Source organism: Ahaetulla prasina, chromosome 12 (assembly GCF_028640845.1).
Source record: "Ahaetulla prasina isolate Xishuangbanna chromosome 12, ASM2864084v1, whole genome shotgun sequence".
Taxonomy (NCBI): domain Eukaryota; kingdom Metazoa; phylum Chordata; class Lepidosauria; order Squamata; family Colubridae; genus Ahaetulla; species Ahaetulla prasina.
The window spans coordinates 1,189,500-1,210,025 of NC_080550.1; the positions used below are offsets into that span (position 1 = coordinate 1,189,500).

At 54.5% G+C, this 20,526-nt stretch overlaps 2 protein-coding genes across 4 annotated transcripts in view; one reads left to right on the forward strand and one right to left on the reverse strand.

Moving 5' to 3' along the window:
* Positions 1-1,640: 1,640 nt before the first annotated feature.
* On the reverse strand, positions 1,641-20,492 carry LOC131184139 (homeobox protein Hox-D9-like). 2 transcript variants are annotated; one of them, XM_058155159.1, is made up of 2 exons: positions 19,548-20,265; positions 1,641-3,888 (listed from the first exon to the last, which is right to left on the reverse strand). In XM_058155159.1, the coding sequence occupies exons 1-2, from the start codon at positions 20,030-20,032 to the stop codon at positions 3,885-3,887; spliced, it is 489 nt and encodes a 162-aa protein (XP_058011142.1). In that variant the 5' UTR covers positions 20,033-20,265; the 3' UTR covers positions 1,641-3,884. The 2 variants fall into 2 exon arrangements, with proteins under 2 accessions (XP_058011142.1, XP_058011141.1); XM_058155158.1 differs by lacking the exon at positions 1,641-3,888 and adding an exon at positions 3,896-4,235 and having other exon boundaries at positions 19,548-20,492.
* The window catches only part of CBFA2T3 (CBFA2/RUNX1 partner transcriptional co-repressor 3), a 54,821-nt gene continuing 37,504 nt past the window's right edge, over positions 3,210-20,526 (forward strand). The window contains exon 1 of one of the 2 annotated variants that reach the window (XM_058155106.1): positions 3,210-3,325. In XM_058155106.1, coding sequence (XP_058011089.1) covers positions 3,253-3,325 — 73 coding nt within the window. In that variant the 5' untranslated portion in view covers positions 3,210-3,252. Of the gene's footprint in view, positions 3,326-18,800; positions 19,574-20,526 lie in introns of those variants that run through there. The other variant, XM_058155107.1, reaches the window with a different exon arrangement.

A 20,526-nucleotide genomic window follows, 5' to 3' on the forward strand; every position in this document is an offset into this window, starting at 1 on the left:
CACCTCAGCCTCCCCTTTCCCATAAGCTAGAGGGTCAGCTCTCCTTCCCAAGTCCTTAACAGAGAGAGCAGGGGAGGGGAGGAGAAGAGAAACCAAATGGGTTTAATTTAGCAGCCATTAGCTTTTCAAACATCAAAGGGCACAAAATGGAAATCCTCATTAGCTAATAAAAAGCCCATTGCTCACTCTTGCATTCTTTAATATAATTAACAGCAGCCAGCACTTCAGTTAAAGCTTTTGCAAACTCCATCCCGCTCCAAGGAGGTGCCCATCATTCCTACCAACCTTCCGACGAAGCTGCTGGATTCTCTTGCAACTGTAAACATGCACCTGGTGCACAACATTTCGGCAGTGGAGTCTCCTTAGGGAACGGGAAGGAGAGAGACACTGGACAAGACTACCCAGGTCCCTTCCCCGCTGCTCTGCAAAACCCACAAAGCTCTGGCGGTGCTCTCACAGGCACCCATTGAGCCTCACTGACTCCCTGAAAAGAATGCAGGAGTGACTGTAGAGAAAGTTGGTAAACCAGGCAAGATTAGCGGTAGAGGAATTCTTCATTAACTATTGGTGGCCAAATCTGGCCCTAAATTCTGCCTCAGTTTACAAAAACAAACAACTTCAAAGCAAAAGTTGGTTGGTTTAGAAATAGCTGTCTCTTCAGTTACATCGCAAGAATTAAAACCCTCGCTATGCAATCCAAGAGATGTTCCAGTTGTTGTTGAAGTGGAGTAGATATGAGCAACCTGGCTGACTCAGCAGAGACACGGTTTCGGCTCTCTTATTCTGAAGGGATGGGTGCAAGCCAGGGATGGACCAGGATTGAAAAGAAAAAGAATCAGAGTTGATTGTAACATGAGACACAGTTGGAGTGAGTGGCCATTGACCTTTCTGGTCGGGATTTTTGAAGATGATATTTGAAATATCCAGCATCACATTCTTTAAAAAAACAATTAGTTTTAAGTTTGGATGGATGTTTCCTTAAAAAATGTCCTCCTGTATAAAACACCCCGTTTATTTCCCCCCCCTGTTTTCATCTTCTAGCCCAGTGTTTCTCAACTTCGGCCACTTTAAGATGGATGGACTCCAACTCCTAGAAGTCCCTAGTGAGCAAGGATTAAGCATTAGCTCCAACAAAATCTTCCTGTGTTGATTTATGGATGTTAGTTTGTGCCTGTAAAAGATTCAAACCATCATTTGTATGGATGGAATTTTCTTTATACACTGGAACCTGACAGGTAGTCAAAGAAGGTAGCAACTTCTAGCCAACTTGGGCTGATCTCCAGAATGCTAAGCAAGGTTGGACTCTCGGGGCTGGTCATTCCCTCCCACGCTGGGTATCTCCAGCAACTGGCATGGAGAGGCCGAAGGCCTGTGATCTTGAACTGATAGAAGAGGCACCATGAACAGTTGCTAGTGGTACCCTTATCCTGTACGTTCAAGCTATCCAACTTGGTTGGGTAGATGTTGTCTCCTTCTTTGACCAATCTCTGCCATTGTCCAAGTCCCTCCATGAGACCCAGAGCTGTTCTTCTCTTACTTTTACCATGCAATGCAACCTGCTCCCTCCCTCAACCGACGGTTAACCAAGATGTTTTGTGAGGCTGCAGTTCTTTCCTGGGGATGGACCTCAAGCCAACTCCAGGCTGCTGTCTAACCCTCTCTGCTCCCTTGTCCCTGGGGGGGCTGCCCTCTTGCAGAGAGTCTCCTGACTTCCATCAGCGACTCTGACTGCCCTACATTGAACAGAGGGGGGCTGCCTTTCTTTGATGGGGAATGTGGACCCCTCAGCCCTTCTCAGAGTCTGAAATGAGGAATGGAGACTTCTAGAACACACAGCCACAATTTCACTGCATGTTGTTCCTGGCATGGTATCTGGCAAGGATTTGGAGTGAAAATAAGTATCATCGCAGAACGCATTCCCCTTGAAACCTATTCTTACGCACGTCACTTCTCCTTGAACCAATGTGGTTATATTTACATGTACATGAATGCTGTTAAAAAAGTACCAAACATTAAACAAAAACTCTGACAAGCGAGAGAAAACAGGTTATTGTATTACAGATTTAGTAAAAATGCCTATAATTTTCCATTGTAAAGGAGCTGCATGAGAATCAAATGAAACCATGAATGACATTAATGAAAGGGGTGCATGTTTCAACCAGCGGGGAGTTCTACCGTTGAAAGCCCAATAAAGAAAACACCTTCCCTTTCACCAGTCAGTCGACTAAAGCAGCGCTTGTCAACCTTGGGAACTTTAAGATGCGTGGACTTCAACTCCCAGAATTCCCTGGGCTTTAAGATTTTAAGATGCATGGACTTCAACTCCCAGAATTCCCTAGCCTGTCTGAAGAATTTTGGGAGTTGAAGTCCACACATCTTAAAGTTGCCAAGGTTGAAAAATACCACTCTAGCGGCAGCATCCTTGTAGGGCACTGGAGCAATTTGGGCACCAGCCTGAGCCCTGTGCAAATTAGAGAGGGCTCTTTCTTAAGTGACTCAGTAAAGAAGGGAGAGCCTCATGTGGTTGGAGCCCCTTTGTCTCAGCCAGGTGGCCTTGAGGAAGCCAGAGAAAGGCAACTCTTCCGGGCTGTTCCTCTCACTCCCAGACCAACTGCTGGAACTCACATGGAGCCTGGCAGGGGTGGAGGTGGCAGAACTTACTAATCTAGGAGTTCTTTTTTTAAACTTTCCTTCACTGAAATATTTCTGCACCCTTTCCTTAGGAGCAAAATCGGTGTTTTCCCTTTCCATCTTTTTTTTTTCCCCTCCTCCAAGTGAAATTGAAATACGTGTCTCTGGAAGGGCCCGGCTGCTTCTGCTGCCTCCAAGGTGCTGCAGGAACCTTTCCGAGTCCAAGGCCAGTTCCTCTCCTTCCTGTTGTTCTCCCTCGCGAAGGTCTTCTGCTCGGCTGGCGGAGAGAGAGGGTTGCAGTCTCTTCAGGACGTCGCTGCTGGGCTCCCACCAGAGTGACTTGTTTGGCTTCTCAGATAGACTGCATCGGCTCCGAAACTGGAGAAAGAGGAGGATCCTAGGAATACAAACCTAATTATTTTCCTCTCTGCTTTCTTGCCTTGAGAACAGAGAGTCCGTGTCTAACCCTTCAACTTGGAAGACCACAGGGGAGACCAAATGCAGTCCTTCCTTGGCTCCTCTGGTCAGCCAGGGCTGCTCCTGCTTCTTCTCCGTCTCTATTGCCAATGAGGGAGAGGCTCAACAGTCCCCTCTCTGCTCTCTGAGGAAGCGCCAGGTAAGATGACCTGTCCCCGGGAAGAAGAGATCACGGTTTCTGGAAAACCATTCGGGGCTCAAGGCTTCGCCTGCAAAGGTAAGAGATGAGCCTCTCTCAAGGTGTTCATTCAGATCTCACTTTCAAAGATGAGTGGTTGCTCTAAGCTTCCAAACATTTAAAAACAGTTTCAAAAGCCACTTCCTCCACTTTTCTCCAAGGAAGCCCATATTGTTATCCACCAACAGACAGGCAGCCCAGGAGACGATGATTGGGCTGGTAGGAAAGACTTAACCAGGTCAGTGAATGACTGGCTGCAGTCACACAACTGATCTAAAACTACGTTGGTTTTAAACCTTGGCTTCTCCTTCTTTATGTTCTGTGTGAATCCAGCCCTTTGGGCTACTTTGGGAAAGCTCTGAAAACTGGTTAATTCAGAACCCAAACGTGATTCTGTGAACAGCTTTTACTTATGTCCATGAATGGTGTGATCGTTATGTCCTTGGAGTGAGACCGTGGTCCTTGGCTGCTCTGCAGAGTCGGCTGCTTTGCCATGCCAGCTTCTAGTTCTGTTGGTTGTGTCTTTGTCGGTTGTTTGTTTGTTTGTCGTATGTATTGTGAACTCACAGCCAAGCAGTGGCTCTTGGTCAATCTTGGTTTACCTCGAAAAAGCAAAGCGAAGTTATACTGGTTAGGAACTGGAGAGGATTACAGGATAAATACTGAATCTGGTGTGTTGGGGGAGGGGATCTCAGAAGGAGGCTGTTATTGACCCCCTTCATGGGGGGTTCATGGTATCTGGGATGGTATCTGATGCGGCTACCTAATCACTAGGAGTTAAGATCCACTCCGGCACCTATTTCCTTTGCTGCTAGAGTTGGGTGAAGCTGACTTCTTTAATATCAGTGAAATATGTTAACTTCTGGAGAATTTATTTACAGAATTAGTGTCTTTTTCTCTCTCTCTCTTCTTCTTCTTCTGAGCTGGTCCTCGGATTCAGATGGTTTTCCTTTTGAGGCAGAAAGGCATAAGGCTGCTGAAAATGGGTCTTTTCTGTGTGTATTAAATAACTGATAGGGAAATTCTGGGATCTCTTATCTAGAGAGCATCACGAGGGCTGCTCCGTATGTGGACTCCACTCATGGTACTCAGTTGAAAGAAGTTGGAACATGGGATTATTTTTGATTTATTCAATGGATGTTCTGCCTTTCCCTCTAAGACAAAGATGTCCAATCTTGGCCTCTCTAAGACTTGTGGATTTCAACTTCCAAATTCTGTTCCAAGATGCTTATTGCACCTAGCAGTTCCCTGTTCTCTCTGGATGGATGGGAGCCCTTCCCCCCCTCCCCTTAAGCGGCAATTGGACTTATCCTTGGTCTCTGCAGGTCGAGTCTGGGAGAAAGTGGGCCAGGTACTGCACTGAAATCAGGATGTTTGCTATATTCGAATTCTAAAGCGGGTGCCTCCCCCCTCGAGAAATCCTGGGAAGCTACCTAAAGCATAATAAAGGTTGCACCACCAGTGCAGGCATGCAAGAAAAGGGGAAGGGAAGTGCTGCTGAGTGCTTCTGACCTTCTGCTGTCCCAGTGGCAATGCTACCTGTTGGAGCAGAGGCTGCAAGTGCCACACCAGGAGAAAACGGGCAGAAAGCAAATACCCAGCTGTGAGCTGCTTTAACAAGCTTAAGTTGGCCGCTCTTTCTTTCCCTGTCCCCGGGCCAGGTCTCACGGGCAGCCTGGCTGGGTGAGGCTGGCAGTGTAGCCTGACCCTGCCTGGAAACAGGATCTCAGTGGCGACCTCCCTCTGGGCAGCCCGGGCCCCCTCTCCTTGACCTATCAGGGCAGCCCTTTCCCAGGCTGTGACCCAAGGGAAGGTCAAGTGACATCCTTCTCTGGTGGAAAGAAGCCAGCCCTTCCCCTTCTGCATCGCCCCCCCCTCCACTTGCCTTTCCAGCCCATTGTTCACAGGCGGAGAATTTGGCCCGCTACCTTGGTGCTGCGCCCTGCCTAGTCTCGTTTGCCAGCAGCCCAAGAGGGTGGCTGTTCCCAGCATGGCAGAGCTGCCCGCTCGGAAGAGCAGCTGGGTGAGAGCTGTGGAGAGGCACAACCGGGCTCCTGGGTGTCCATCTGCTTCTTCAAATAGGTGGCCATCAGGCCTGGTTTTGCAGCTGGCTTCCTAAGGGAAACTGCTCGTGGGCACAAGCGGGCAGCAGGAGGACCAGCAGGCTGTGCCAGCTACGGTCTCTTTGGATGGGGAAGTGTTTTTGTGCTGTAAAGCATCACATGGGGGGGGGGTTTGCAGAGGCTCTTGCCTTGTGACAAGCCAGCCATTGTTGCTGTAAACCATGGCTTAGCATGTCACCCAGAGTTGAAATGAAGGATCCTTGATGCTCTCTGAGTTTGATTGTTTTCTTGCAGACAATCATTTCATTACCCAAACTAGGTTACCCCATCAGTGTGTTACCTAGTTTGGGTAATGAAACATCTGCAAGAAAACAGCCAAGCTCAGAGACCACCAAGGATCCTTCACGATGCCCAGAGCCAGACAGATGCTTGGAGGCCAGGGGTAAATATATAAACCCGGCTTTAGCCTGACATGAGGACTTGCTACTTAGCTGCCCTGGTTACAGAACGGAAGGGAGCCCATGCGGGTCAGAGGCTTGAAAAGGGGCGATCCCAGGCCAGGCACAATCCTGCTCCTTTGAGGCTGCTGTTTTGGCCAACAGGAGCTTTGTGGCTACCTTGAAAAGGGCCGTGTGGGGATTGGCAACGCAGCTGAATGGCTGAGGGACAGCCCTGAGGAGCTTCACCCAGGAGATGCCATCCTGGCCCAGGCGGGAGACCTCAATTCTCCTTCCCGGCAGCTGGCAGACTTGGGTCAGGTGCAGGAGACAGTCGCCCTATTTCCTGCCCTTCTTCCCTCCCCCCCCCCTGGCTTTAATGTCTGTTTGTGTGTGTGTTTGTGTGATCTGTGTGATCTGTGTAAGAGGCACACAGCTCCTCAAGTGAACTGGGTGACTGGGGATTTCTCCCCCTATCTTTGCAAAAACAAAAGGGGGAGGAGGGGATTAATTCAGGAAGAGGAACTGTGGTGTCTGGACAGGTGCAGGTTCTGACAGTTTTGAATAGTTGCCAGCCAGCCCTCTGAAATCCTCCACACATCTGCTCTCATCAGTTGGACAACAGATGGGCCCTGCTTTTAATATTTTTGGATTCGGTTAGATTTAGGAGCTGATGTGAACTGATTGCAGAGCACAGGTGTGGAAAACACAAGCTGCTTTGCAGGCAGGAAGTGTGGGTCAGCCCTTGGCAAGGCTGAGCGAGGACCCCTGGTTCGCCTCTGGGAAATGGGGGAAGGGGAGGGCAGGCAAGAGGAAACCGGCGGCTCCAGCCTTTTTCACACGCGACTCGGGTTTCCGATTATTTTTAGTTAGTTGTTGGAGTGTCTACAGCCAGGGATGGGGTGGGGGGGACGCCAGCGTGGTAGCTCCTGGCAAAAATGCCAGAGCGCCAGCTGCGAGAGGAGGGGGTTGCGTGAGAGAATTGGGCTTAAGGAGAAAAGCAGGGGAAAGGGTTTTTGGGGGTGCAGGAGACTTTCTGGGGGAGAAAGGGCGTCCTGAGGGCGGCAGGCGAAAGAGATCCGGCTGAAGGGCTAAACTGGGGCGTCAGAAATGTCAAAAATATCGGCCCCCAATCCCGCGAAGAGACCCCGGCCCACTTTCCACAGCCTACTGGTGCTAGTGGCGCCTGGCTCCTCCTTCCTCCCGTTCGCCAGCCTGGCGGCCTGTTGGGGAGCAACCCGGCAAACGCAGGGGGTTCCCGACCGCCCCCGGCCCCAAGTCTGCAGGCGGCGGCGCGGCCAGCTGGACCCCCGGCCCCGCCGAGCCTCCGCCCTCCTCCTACTGGTGGCAGACGCGGCTTTGGGCTTCCAGACCCGCCGGATTAAGGACGGGCCAAGCGGCGCCCTCGGAGAGTTCTAAGCTCCGGGTGCAAACTTCCCCGCTGGCTCGCAGGGCTCCCGGGGCTTTGGCGGCCGAGCCTGCTAGCCCCCGCCAGCCCTCCTGCCTCTCAGCTAAGCCTTGCCTCCCCCCGCCCCGCCCGGCGTAAATCCAGCAGCAGCAGCAGCAGCAGCGGGAGGACCATCTGGGCATCCCTGGCGGCGGAGGGAGTGGAGAGCAGGCGGAGACCTTCCCTCATCCCCACTGCTCCTTCTCTGCTCCTCCTCACGCCCAGGAGAGTCAAGGCAGGCCGGTCATGAAGTTCCCTGGCAAAGCTGCCTCTGTCCTGCCCTCCTCCAAACCCCGCGTGGGATATCTGGACATCCCAGGGCTCTTGAGGCCAAGAGAATGCCCACTGGCCTTTAAATCCATGGGGAAAAGGTCAGAGAGTCAAGACAATGGCCACCACAATGAGACTGAGTCCTTGCCAGTGGTGGGTTCAATTTTTTTTACTACCGGTTCTGTGGGTGTGGCTTGGTGGGCGTGGCTTGATGGGCGTGGCAGGGGAAAGTTGCTGTAAAATCTCCATTCCCACCCCACTCCAGGGGAAGGATACTGCAAAATCCCCATTTCCTCCCCATCAGCTGGGACTTGGGAGGCAGAGAATAGATGGGGATGGGGCCAGTCAGAATTTTTACTACCGGTTCTCCAAAACTACTCAAAATTTCTGCTCCCGGTTTTCCAGAACTGGTCAGAACCTGCTGAAACCCACTTCTGGTCCTTGCCATTGTCATAGCTGCTATCCTGACTTTTTTGACCATACCCTGAGGATATTCTGAGGCTGCCCAGGTGCCCCTGAGTTTCCTCTTCCTCCACTCTTCCTCTTTTCCCCCAACTGGCATCCAAAACGTTCTGCATCTTTGCCAAGGCTGCCCAGCTGGGCTGCCCCAGGGCAGTGCCCCACATTGCACTGGAAGGGAGACCACCTCCCTCTCCCACCAGGCAGGGCCTGCCTGGCTCCCTTTTCCAGCCCCTCCCCGCCCTGCCAATTGATCCTCCACCTTGGCCCCCACGTGCCTCTTTTTTTTTTTTGTTTACATTTATACCCCGCCCTTCTCCGAAGACTCAGGGCGGCTTACAATGTATAAGGCAATAGTCTCATTCTATTTGTATATTTTTTTACAAAGTCAACTTATTGCCCCCCCCAACAATCTGGGTCCTCATTTTACCTACCTTATAAAGGGTGGAAGGCTGAGTCAACCTTGGGCCGGGCTCGAACCTGCAGTAATTGCAGGCTCTGTGTTCTAATAACAGGCTTCTCTACTGCCTGAGCTATCTTGTGTGTCATAGATTCGTTGGAGCGGCTGTTGGGGGCTGATATGGAAATTGCATCGCCCGGGCAATCTGGAGCTGTTCACAGCCGTTGGGGGAGATAAGCAGGTGCTTATTCACCAGCAGAGCAGCTGCAGATGACTCCCATCCTGGTGAAAAACTACTTGAGGTTGGGCTCTGGTGATGGCGAGGGCGATAGGCGAGAGGAGGGGGCGCGACAGTGTGGGGAGGGCTCCTCTGCACCTCCATGTTGCTTGCTCACTCCTCCAGCTTATATTTTCTTCCCTCCCGCTCCTATCTCCTCCTCTCCCACACTTGCTCCTTCTGTCTCCTGCCTTATCTCCTACTCCATGCCTTCCTTTGATTGCTTTCCCTCCTCCAGAAGGAATAATTTATTTGAACGCCTCCTTTTTTTTTTTCTGTCGGCGGCTTTCCGGCTCCTTTCTCCCCTCCCCCCCCCATTTTCAAGGGGATGTTTGCCCCTCCTTGGCCTGATCGGATGATGGCAGATGGCAGGGCAGGGGAGCAGCAGCCCCAATCCTGGAGGGGGCAGACTCCCCCTGGCCCTTCTGCAGAGATGGGCCCTGTTTCTGTTCATGGTGCCCCCCCCACCCCCGGAAAGCCAAGAAGAGGGTTTGAATCCACACATCACAGTAAGCCAGAAGGTGGTTTCTTAGCCTTGAGCTTAGGGAGCTGTGTGAAGCCAGCCCAAGTTTGCTTGCTTCACGAACCACCCAACTTGTATCTCAGTTAACCAGCTTCACGGCTAAGCAAACCACAGGCAATAGACTCCCCTTTGGGGGAAAACTCCAGCTGGGTGGCCTCATGGCATGGGGGCCTGCCTAAGGTGAAAGTCTGCATGCTTCCCCTCACTTCCAAAAAGCCCCTCATGTGTGTCTGCTTTTCTTCTTGAATTTCCCCAGGGAGGAAAAAACATTAGTGAGTTGCTGTCCTGATGCAACTGTGCAGTTTTCTGGGCAAAGGAAGGCACTGACCAACCGGTCCTTGGTGAGAAGGTTCAGTTGGGCTCAGATCCTACCCTGTGCCCTCCAGGAAGCAGCTGGATCTCAGGAAGGCTGGCCTGGCCAAGAATGGCAGGCAGGCAGGCAGGCAGGCATTATCGTCATGACCAAGCCGGGTTGAAATTTCAAGCAAGTCCCTGGCTCAAGCAGTGATTGAAGGAGTGGCGAAAGAGTTTTATCTGGAGGAGCCAGAAGGCTCAGTCTGGTAAATAACATTGCATAAATGCATCAAGCCGGAAAGATGAGAAGTGTCACATTCACACTTGCCTTTACGCAACTGCCCACTGGGGGGCTGTTTTGGATGCCAGGCTGGGACCAACCAGACTCAGCTGAACAACTCTGGAGGAGAACATTTCCCAGGACAAGCAGAGACTCTGGCAATGAGCTGTCCACCTTGAAGCCTTCTTGCAGACCCCAAGAGACCCTCGCTCTCTTTCCCACGTCCTTGGAATGTCTCTCTGCTGAAACATCTGGAGAGCTTAGAAGCAACTTGTTCTTCTCCTGATCTCAGCAGGGAAAAGAACAACAGAAAAATCACAGCTGTTGCCTTGAGATGAATGTTGGGGGTCCACGGCTCCCCTCCCTGTGAGCTTTCTCTTGGCCCCACCCTTGTTCACCCAAGTTGGCACCTGTTTCAGCAGGGCAGGTGGGGAATTGCCCAAGAATACCTGTGCTTTGCATGCCAATGGTGCCCATCTGGGCCACCTGCAGCACTTTAATAAGCAAAGGATGGGAGGGGACTATCCCTCCAGATTTCAGGAGTGGCTGCCAGAGAAACAGGGGGCCAAAGAGGTCCACCCAAGCAGAGAAGGATTCCAGATTTAGGGCATCTCTGCCCACATTATGGTCAAGGCTGTGAATGGGCCTGCACAAAGCCTGGCCAACCTGGCCTCCTGTGGGCAGAGCCTCTTCAGTGCCAAAGGAATTTGCTAGGCTTCAGCTTAATTCTTGCGTTAACTCTGCCCTGATGGCTTTTAAACCACGCTGTGTTGCTTAGCATATGGTGGGAATCTAACTCCTTGCCCTGCAGTCAACGCAAACCAGGATTTTCCCCAGAGGAGTCTAAGGGATACCAAAAAGGCGGCAGTTGTCCAGCCCTTAGATTTGACAAAACTTCCCAAATTGAGTAGCTTAAAGTAGCCAGAAAAAAACAGATTCTTGGGGTAAAACAAGGAGTTTTTCTGGAGAGAAATCTCTGGAGATTCATGGAGACCACCATTGCCTGTCGGGGCCTGGACAAGGGACCTTAAGGGTCTTCTAGTCCAACCCCCATGCCATTTCAAACAAACGGCTGTCCAATCTCTGCTTGAAAACCTCCAGGGTTGGAGCACCCACAATATCTGGAGGCAAGTCGTTCCACTGATCAATTGTTCTCACTGTCAGGATTTTCCCCCTTAATTCCAGGTTGTTCCCTTCCTTGATTAGCTTCCCTTCCGAGTGAGATCTCCTCTGAAAGGCTCAGCCTGCTTCAGAAGGCAGGAGACGAGCCACCTTCTCCACTGGGCCTGAGGTGTGGTGGAAGAGGATGTGAGAACCGGGGCAGTTTCTCTGAACCCACAATGGGGTTTTCCGTTATTCTCCGTGCAACGGAAGGGGCTCCCTTCTTGTTCACAGTGAAACTAGAGGGGCTGGTAGAGGGGGGGGGAATCCCCAACCCAAAATAACAGGCTGGGCATGTGGGATGGCGTTCTGTGCAGGGGACTCACTGGGGCGTGTGAAAAGCAGGTGTTGGGCCTCCCCCTTGGCATGCAGATCAAGGCTGCAGGTGTGGGGAGGAGCAGTTCTGCTATGGGGCTTCCAGCTGCCTGGTCTTGATTTCCTCCTGTTCCTGAGGATCCTGCCTACCCGCCCGCCCTTGGCACAGGGGTGGGGGGGCTGGATTGGCCTGGGTGCTACCAGGGGAGGATGGCAGAAGAGGCCCTGCAACCCGGCTGCTGGTTTCCATCAGAAGCTAAAAGGACAGGGGGGGCCTCCATTGGGAGCTTCCACGAAGCCATTCCAGGTAGAGTACCAGGGCTTGGTGCTGCACATGCTCAGGGGCGCTCTTTGTCTTGGCTTCTGAGGGTCAGAAGAAGCATTGCCCAGCAGGGGCTTTCTGCCCTGCCCTTCCATCAACTCCCCCAAAGAAAGTCAGGGCAGCTCCCATGCTCAGTTCTACCACCCCAGTCTGGGATGCAGAAGCAAGGGAGGGCAGGAGGGAGGGAGGGAGGGAGGGGCGGTCATGTTGAACCAGAAAGCAATGACACAACTTTTCGCTTCTCTCTCTCTCTCAGTCCCCTCCCCCCCCAGTCCCTGCCAAGGAGACATTTTGTGGGGAGGCAGCCAGTTTGCTAAGGGCAGCCTTTGGCCCTTGCAGAAGAGGCAGAACTGGAGGGAGGCAGGCAAGGCTTGGTAAGTAGCTCAGCTCTTCAGAGGGAAGGGAAAATAGCTTTTGCACCAATACCCGTCAAGGCCTCCTCCATGCCCTCCTGAGAGCAGAAGATGCCGCCTCCCTGTGGGTGACCTGGCCCAGGTGCAGGCCTGCCTTCCATGTTTGGGGAAGTACAAGGGAAATTGGCCAGGAAGGGCAACTGGGCCCTGGGCGGAGCGGAGCTGAGCCACTGACACAGATGGTTCCTGTGGGGGGAAAAGCAGCACCTGATTGCCCCCCTCCCTCAGCACCACTGCGCCTCTCTCTATGGGGCAGAAACAGTCGGGTGTTTTGGATGAGATGTTGGAGTCAGCCACTTCTTGGCATCCTAAAGTGACATCCAGGAGGGGACGTGCAGCTGAATGGCCAATGCTTCAGGGCTGCATAATAAGAGAACTGGACAAGGGCCACCGTCCGCTCTGCAAGTTGCCATCCTCAGGGCCCTGGCAGAAGAGCTGGAAGGAGCCTGGCCTTGGGAGGCCCCCCACTTCCTTCAAAAACTCAGGCTGGTGACCCCAATTTAAGAGAATGCCAATACCCTCTGCACCAGGCCAGATTTGTCCTGCCGTTTAGACTTGGAACGGAGCCCATGTGTGGTTAAGTCGTTGTTAAACAGATCGACATGATGTGTGAACTAGATCACGCAGCACAAAGGCGGGAATATTTGGGAGCCGTGAAGACCCTAAGCAGGGCAAGGGAGGCCTGGTGTGGAAAAGGTGGAATTCACCCATTGCGTAATTTGCTGAAGAGTTTGGCTGGGCTCCTCGGCGGAGGGTCATTCTACCTTCTTACCTCCCTCCCTTTGCCGTAGGGCAGAGAGCCTGTTATCTGCCTGCGCACTGGTGCAGGCAGGGTGGGACTGGGAAAGGGAAGCGGATTCTGGCAGGGCAGGGCAGGGGAGGCCCCGTACCTCCGATAACAAAGCCCTGTTTTTAGCTTGGGAACTTGGAAAGGAGGCAGGTGGCCAAGGCCAGGCCGAGCTGTTGGCAGCCTGCCCACAAGGCGTCTCTTCTGTTCCATTCACAAAAGTGGAGACTTGGGACGGACAATGGCCCAGGCAGTCTGTGTGGACCTCTGACTTTGGATTAACATTTCAAGGACATCCCCCCCACCCCACCCCACCCCCAAAAAAACCCCAGCTAAGGCTTGAGATTTGTCAAGGTATTCACAACATTGGCCTAAAGAGGCTTCTACTCCCATATCACAACCAGTTGGCAGCAGGGCTGATGCCTACTTGATTCTCCTTCATGTGCCAAGCAAACTCTGCCTGGGTTCAGACCGGGGTGAAATCCAGCAGGTTCTGGAGAATCGGTAGTGGAAATTTTGAGCAGTTCGGAGAACCAGCAAATACCACCTCTGGCTGGCCCCAGAGTGGAGTGGGAATGGGGATTTTGCAATATCCTTCCCCTGCCACGCCCAACCAGCCACGCCCACAGAACTGGTAGTAAAAAAAAATTGGATTTCACCACTGGTTCAGATGTTCGGCCAAGCTGTGCAAAATAGTTTGCAAACCGCAGTGAATGGATTCACCCTGATCTGCTTTAAGCATGACTGGTGACCAAGATACAATTGAATCCTATGCCATCAGGGTCCCTTAAGGCCATGGAGCCAACTTGTGCGTAATATTGGCTAGGTAGTGGTCTACTCTCTGTCTAAACACTCTCCCATCAAGGGAAGCCACCCCTCTATACGCTGGCTTTGCAGCCTATTGCTCTTCGCGTTGGGAAGCTGTTCTTAAGGTTGAGATGGAATCTGTTTTCTTGTAAGTAAAGACGGTTCCTGGTGCTCTGTGCTCCAGACAAGAGAGGGGCAGCCTTGACCTTGCTCTGCTTGATGCACCTTCAGGTGTGCTTGATGTGTCTTCTCCTCTCCCAGGGCTGCTCATACAGCGCACTAAGCCAGAAGCAAGCCATCACATGATGGCTCAGCCTGTTAGGTCAAGCCAGGTGTGGTTAAGAATCAATCAAGGTGTTGGCTATCTCTGCAGGAGGTCTCCTCTCAGCCCCGCCAATTTTGGGGTGGGTGTTCACACAACAAACTATAATAGAGTTGGTTTAACCATGGTCTGTGGAAGAAACCACAACCGAACACTTTGCCCAACCTCTGAAGCCGCAAAGAATGAACCCACATGGAGGTCCAGCAGGGCCTCTGCCCTTTTCCTGTAGAACCCCAGCATGAGAGTAGCTGGGGGGGGGGCTTCGAGAGCCAATACACCCCCAAAACAAGGCTGCCCTTTCTCTCTCCCCCTCCCCTCCCCCTCCAACACACACTTTTCTCAAGAACCAGCAAAACAGAGACTTCCTGCCTGCCTGCAGATGTCACCCAGCCGGATGCAGCTGCAAGTGGCGATAACTCTGAGCAGAAGGGAGCTGCCTCCTTCCTTAGACCACTGGCTGCCTCCAAAGCCCTTATCTCCTCCGCACATTCCAGCCTGAATTAAAAGCCTTGGGAAGGGAGAGCTCTTCTGCCTCAAATGAAATTAAAAGGCTGCAACATGCCCTCTGCAGCCCGGCTCCTGGGATTAGCTGGGATTTAGACGCCGAGATTAAGACAAACACATCCAGGCCTCAATGGGGGAAGCTTGCTGCCGCCTGAATACCAATTGCTCACCTAGGGCAGGGGAGCAGGAGAGTGTGCACATGTGTGTAACGGGGGAGGAGAAGGGTGCCGAGTCGGCTGCCTTCCTTCACAGCAGCTGAGTCCGGCAGGTGGGTTGCACTCCACGCACACGTTTGAGCCCAGCCGAGGGAGCAGCTGGAGGGCTTCCTCTGAACCTGCCCCAAATAGCTTTTCCATATCGGGACTGTGCAGGTGGAGGAGAAACAGAGGATGCCCCAGTTCCCACCCAAGCTTCCTTCCCCGCAGGGTTGGGCCCTCTCCTGTCATCAAACACCACCGAAGGATGTGACGGAGGTACCGGTGTGATTTGGTGCCAAGGACTCACAGTACTGGAGGCCACTTTCCCAGATCACTTCCAGATCTAGAAGCTTCTGCAGATGTTTCCCTAAACACGGCGTCTGAAGGCACTAACTCAACAAGCCACGTTATGGCTTAGCACAGTATCTGAAGCCGTCCAAGCCTTCATGGTTGCTGGCCATCAAACTCCGCACGAGAGGTTGCTCTTGCAATTGTTCTTATTTTCTTTCCAGAGTAATGGAAGAGCGTCCAAGAATGCATTAGGGCCCCACGAAGAACATTTCTCCCTGGGGTGGATCAACTCCTCTCTAACCCTCTGGGAACCGACGGTTCCACAAAGGCTGAGAAAGGCTCACACTGGCAGGCAGGCAGGCAGGGAGAAGGGTGCCGAGTCCCTCCTTTTTAAAAAGCTTTCCCAATTTCACCAGCTTGTAGCTGCAGAAAACAGCAGGGAGCTCGTGAAATTGGGGACCCTTAAAATCTTGTGCTCTTCAGCGGCCGAAACAGCAACTCAAACCTGGAGGTTCTTAGTGGTCCTGCCTCACCCCCAGCGAGAGGCAGCCTTTCCCAGCCGGGGGCCACTGCCAAGAAGGCCCCGAGGGTTCGGCAAGGATGGAAGGAAAGTGTTGTTGTCACTGAAAGCTTTTTCTCCACCCTGGTTCTGGGAAGATGCCATGGAGGAGGAGGAGGAGAACGTCTCGTTCTGCTAGCTTTGCAGCTTTGCCTTGGAGCATTTCTTTGCCCTAATTGGCCCTAAGCAGGCTGGGTTCGTAGAAAGAGCACAAAGCAATAGAGACAGTCCTCAACTTACAACAGTTTGTTGGGTGACTGTTTGAAGTTACAACAGCACTGAAAAAAAGTGACCCGTGGCCGTTTCTCACACGACCGTCGCAGTATCTCCGTGGCCATGTCATCAAAGTTCAGGTACTTGGCAACCGGCCCTTTTGCGCCCTTCTGACGAGCAAAGTCAATGGGGAAGCCAGAGACATTTAACAGCCCTGTTAGCAGCTTAACAACTGCAAGGACACATTAACAACTCTGGCAAGAAAAGCTGTAAAAGGGGACAAAATTTATTTAACTTGCTTAGTCTTGCTTAGCAACAGAAAAATTGGGCTCGGCTGTGGTCGTAAGTCAAGGACTACTTTTATGCTTCTGGTGCACGGTAGGGACCTGAAGCCCCCCCCTCCAGTAAGAGGGTGTTGCTGGCAGGGTCTGAGCCAATGTTTCTCAGCCTTGACCACTTGAAGATGGGTGGATTTGGCTGGCTGGGGAATTTTGGGAGCTGAAGTCCACCCATCTTCAAGTGGGCAAGGTTGAAAAACATTGCCCTCTATGGGATCTTGCACTGCCCCCCAAATGGCACCGTTGTTATGGAAATCTGGGAATGGAAGTCCCCACGGCTTCAAATGGCCAAGGCTGAGAAAGCCTGCTCTAAGGGAATGTTGGAACGCTCTTGGATGAGGCACAGCTGCCAATCATCCAGGGACTGGGCCTGCCCGGCTTCCCCCCTTCCCTCCTGAGCTCCACTGCAGGGGCTCCTGGGAAGGTGGCTTGTTGGCCTCTTGCACAATGTAACTTGGCAAGCAAAAAAGCCCGTTACCACCACCACCACCCCCCGCCCGGCTAAAAGCTGCGGTTAGATTGCAATTGCACTGAAGTGGTGTGTCTTGCATTTAACATTCCTATGCAGCTCGCCAAACAAAACCAGCGACAACAGACCCTTATTTCTCCCAGTGGTAAATTATGACTTCAATAGGCTGAAATTACACCCTGCGCGCAGAAATCAGGGGGAAGAAAGACTTGGGCTATCCACACTGACATTCTGGGGGCACCGGGGGTGGGGGTGGGGGCTGGGAGAGAAAGGGAGCCTGTAAACCTCTCCTTAACCGGGATGATGGAACAATGCCAGTTTTGTGGAGGTTAATCTGGGACTTCCACCCCAGGTGATGCCGTGTGGTGGGGCAGGTGACGCTGGGGAGCCTGGGAAAGACAGACCCGAATCTCTCTGGCTAACGTTGCATCAGGAGGGGCTGCTTTCCTGCACTTGGCACAGCTCTTTTGTCATCCTTTGCCCGCTCGATGCAGCTGACAGTGTGGCGGGAGACCTCTGTATCCAGAGATATCGATTGCGAGACAAGCCACTTGCTCCTTTGCACGACAATACGGGGTGCTCCCCCCCCCCTTTCCTCGGTGCAATCAGACGCATATCTATCGGAGCTATGCAAGGCATGGAGAGGGATGCCCCTGGCCGCTGCTTCCCCGCTTGGGGAAATGAGGAGGTCCGCCTGGTTTTATCTGCTGCCGAGCAGCATGACAACCGCTTTCCAATGACCAGCAGCGGCCAGTGATAAAATGTTTGTCATTTGAGCCCCGGGCCTCATCCGCCAAGCCCTCCTTGCCCAACCGCGCTGGGCCCAATGGGGAGCCACGCACCGAGGCCTTTGGCAGGACTGGCTTGCCTACCGGCTGCTGCTTGAACTGCTGTTGGGCAGGTCTCAAAGGGAAACTGAGGCAGCATTTCACACCTTGCTATACCCCAGCGACGGCTGGAGGGATATTTTATATGGAGGGAGATCGTGTGAAACTATAGTACATGATTAGTATCCGATTCTTCCTTATGTCTACCTAGAAATGGACTTAGTGGTCAGTTTGAGTTGGGAAGCAGTTTGATTGATGGGTCCTGTCAGGAGCATGAAGAAATCCCACCTTTGCACCGGGCACAAGAAGGGGTGTTAGGATGCGAACCCCAGCAGAGTGATCCTGACAGACAAGGCTGCAGCCAAGAACCTCTAAGGAAGAGAGCCGTGAGAAAATTGTACTTATTTTCTTTATATATCCAACTGCCCATCTGGCTCAGGGAGTTAGCCATCTCTCCCGCACTCAGAGGTCACTTGTCCATGGGGCCAAGGTGTCCTTGATGCTCTGTCGTTATCTGGGCCAAGGGCGGCTCAGCCAGCCTTCTGTGGCCAATCGGAGACATCTGGAGGCTCACCCACACGGAGGGGAAGGGTGGTGGGGAGGATGTCCTCCCCAGAGATCTGCTAGCTGGGATTCAGGAAGAAGCAGGCGGCCTTCAAGGCTACAAGTTGGGGGAGGGGAGGTCTGATTTTCTTCAAGTTTGCTCAGTCCCTTTAAAGGCATCCAAGCTATTGATAGCATGGATGGCATCAAATGTACTTTAGCTCTGAATTGTTGAAAGAAATCCTTCATCCATCCACGGTCCTGGATCTTAGAAACAGAGCAAAACTTCTCATCCCCACCCTTCGGTTTTCACAGGGCCGACGTCTTCCAGCCTTCGGCCTCATCATCCCATTCCCTAGCTTGGTCACACTCCGAGCTAGATTCGGCAACAAAGGACTGACCCCAAGGGACCTTCCCCTCAATGCCCTCCCCTGTCACCGACAGGACCAACTGGAAAACGGCTCTCTCCCTTGGAGATGCCCATGGGTGCCCTTCCCTCTGCCTGGGACACGGGTTTCTGAGCCTACACCGAGTATTTTTTAGTGGCCTAAAAAGTGGTAAATGCAGCCAACTCGAAGCTGGCTTAGCTAACGGGGGCTAAAGGGAGCCCGACCCATGACAGGCGGGCGTAGGGCCGGATTTGATCTCACAGCCCCCTGAGAACTGAGTTACTCCGAGCGGGAGAGCGGGCGACCCCAGCCAGGCAGCCGTGCTGAGTCGGGGGAAGAGCGGAACCGCCACCTCTGTTCGAGCCCCCGGCCCGCCGCCAGGAAAGAGGCCGAGCGGCGCGGAGCTGCCACCCGGTCCCTGGAGCGGGGGGGAGGGGGGAGACGCATCTGGGGCGGGGGCGGGCCGTCGTTGCGGCGGGGGTGGAGCGCCCCCTGCCGGGGGCGAGAATCGCCGCTCGCCTCCCGCCCCGCCAAGACAGCTGTCGGTGCCGCCGCCGCCAGGGCTGCATCCGAGCAGGCTCCGCTCCGCACAGCGCCGGCAGCCGCCAACCGAGGCAGGCGGGCGGGCGGGCAGGCGAGCTGGGGGCCGCCGCCGCCACCTCTCCGAGCAGCCGCCCGATCCCCGGAGGCAGCGCCGCCTGCCAGAGCCAGCCGGGCTGCGGCCGGGAGGAAACAGAGGGCGGCGGGGGCTGGTCCGGCCGGCCGCTCAGCCACTGGCGCGGGACCCCCTTTCGGAGCCAGCCTCGCCGGAGCCTCGCTGGGCCGAGCGAGGCGGGGACGGCGCGGAGGCTGCCCTCGCCAGATGGCCCGCCGGAGGGCCGAGCGGCGGAGGCGGAGGCGGCGGAGACTGCAGTAGCAGCGAACACCCGGGAAGCCCCGCAGCCAGCGCGGCCGCAGCCGTCGAGGAAGGTCGCCGCCGCCGCTCCTGCCGCGACTGGGAGGCGGGGGGCGCCTGAAGCGACCGCGCCGATGCCCCATCCGGCCGCAGTGGGGCTTCTGCCCGGGCAGACGGGCAGCGGCGCCGGCGGAGCGGCCGAAGGCAGCGGCAGGTGAAGGACCCCTGCGCGCAGGGCAGCGCCACAAACCAAAGAGCGGCCAAAGCCCCGGCGCTTGGCCGTTGCTGCGCTCCGCTGTCGGGCTGGGCAGGAAGGCTGCTGGCCCGGGGAGCCGCCGAGACAGCGAGCCGACAAAGCGGACCCGCCGCCCGCTGGGCCTTTCGGCTCTAGCCAGGACTTGGAACACTCCACTCACCCGCCGCTTGTGGATTACCCGCCGCCGCTTCTTGGAGAGTTACCTCGCCTCGCCAGCGGTTCCCGGACGGTAAGTGTTCCGGTCGCCTCCCTGCTTGCCTCCGGGCTCGGGAGGTCCGGCTCCCCCGGCACCAGCGCCAGGGTCGGCCCCCTCCCCGAAGCCTCCCCGGGAGGGCGAGCCCCACTTCCGACCAAAGGCGGGAGTCCCGCGCGCCTTCCGCTTGGAGGGCTTCAGACAACGGAGCAAGGGAAACTGAGGAGCGAGGCAGGCAGAGCCCGCTGCAGCCGGTGGCGGGTTGTCCGCCCCACTCCAGCTCCCGGATGGCTGTTGTCCCGAGGACTGCCAGAGCCTCGACAGGCTGCTCGCTTCGCTTCCCAAAGCGCCTTTCTCGGTGCTTGCGGCGTGGTAGAAGACCATGCCAGCTCGCCCCACGCCCGCCCTTTCTTTGCGGTCTCTGGGGTCCCGGCAAGGCGGCGCCGTCCAGCGGGGGATTGCCGCCCGGGCGCAAAGCTGTCTCCAAGCGCGCATCCTGAGCGGAGCGCCGGGAGCGCTGCTAGGGGCCAGCTGCGACCAAGAGTAGCCAGGAACGTGGAGGGACCCCACCTGTCCGGGAAGACACCTCCGATGGCTCGCCTTTGTCTGCCCCTCTGCAACGCCACCTCCCACCCGGAGGGGCCGGATAGAAAAAATTTTCACGGCTCCCCCCTCCCCCGCAGCCCAGGGAGATCCGGGGAGGCTTTCTGGGGACCTTCAAGGGTCTGGTTAGGGGATAAGACAGTGAGAAGTTAGGGTGGACCTCCTGCTCCGGCGGCTCTTCGGGCCGTTCTGCTTCTCCCTGAGCAAATCCTCCAGGGTCTGAGGGAGAGGGTCCCGCCAGCCAGCTTAACTCCGAAGCAAAACTGCTTCCTTCTTCAGCTGAGCCTCTTCTGAAGTCAGCTTTCTCTGGGGAAGGGTCCCACTAGGAGGTGGAGGGCACAGGGGCTTTTTTGCAGAAGGGAAGGGAGCCACAGGCACCCAGAAAT

Coding starts and splice junctions, on each gene's coding strand:
- LOC131184139 (XM_058155158.1), bottom strand. CDS start 20,032: ATGCGCGCTTGGAGACAGCTTTGCGCCCGGGCGGCAATCCCCCGCTGG.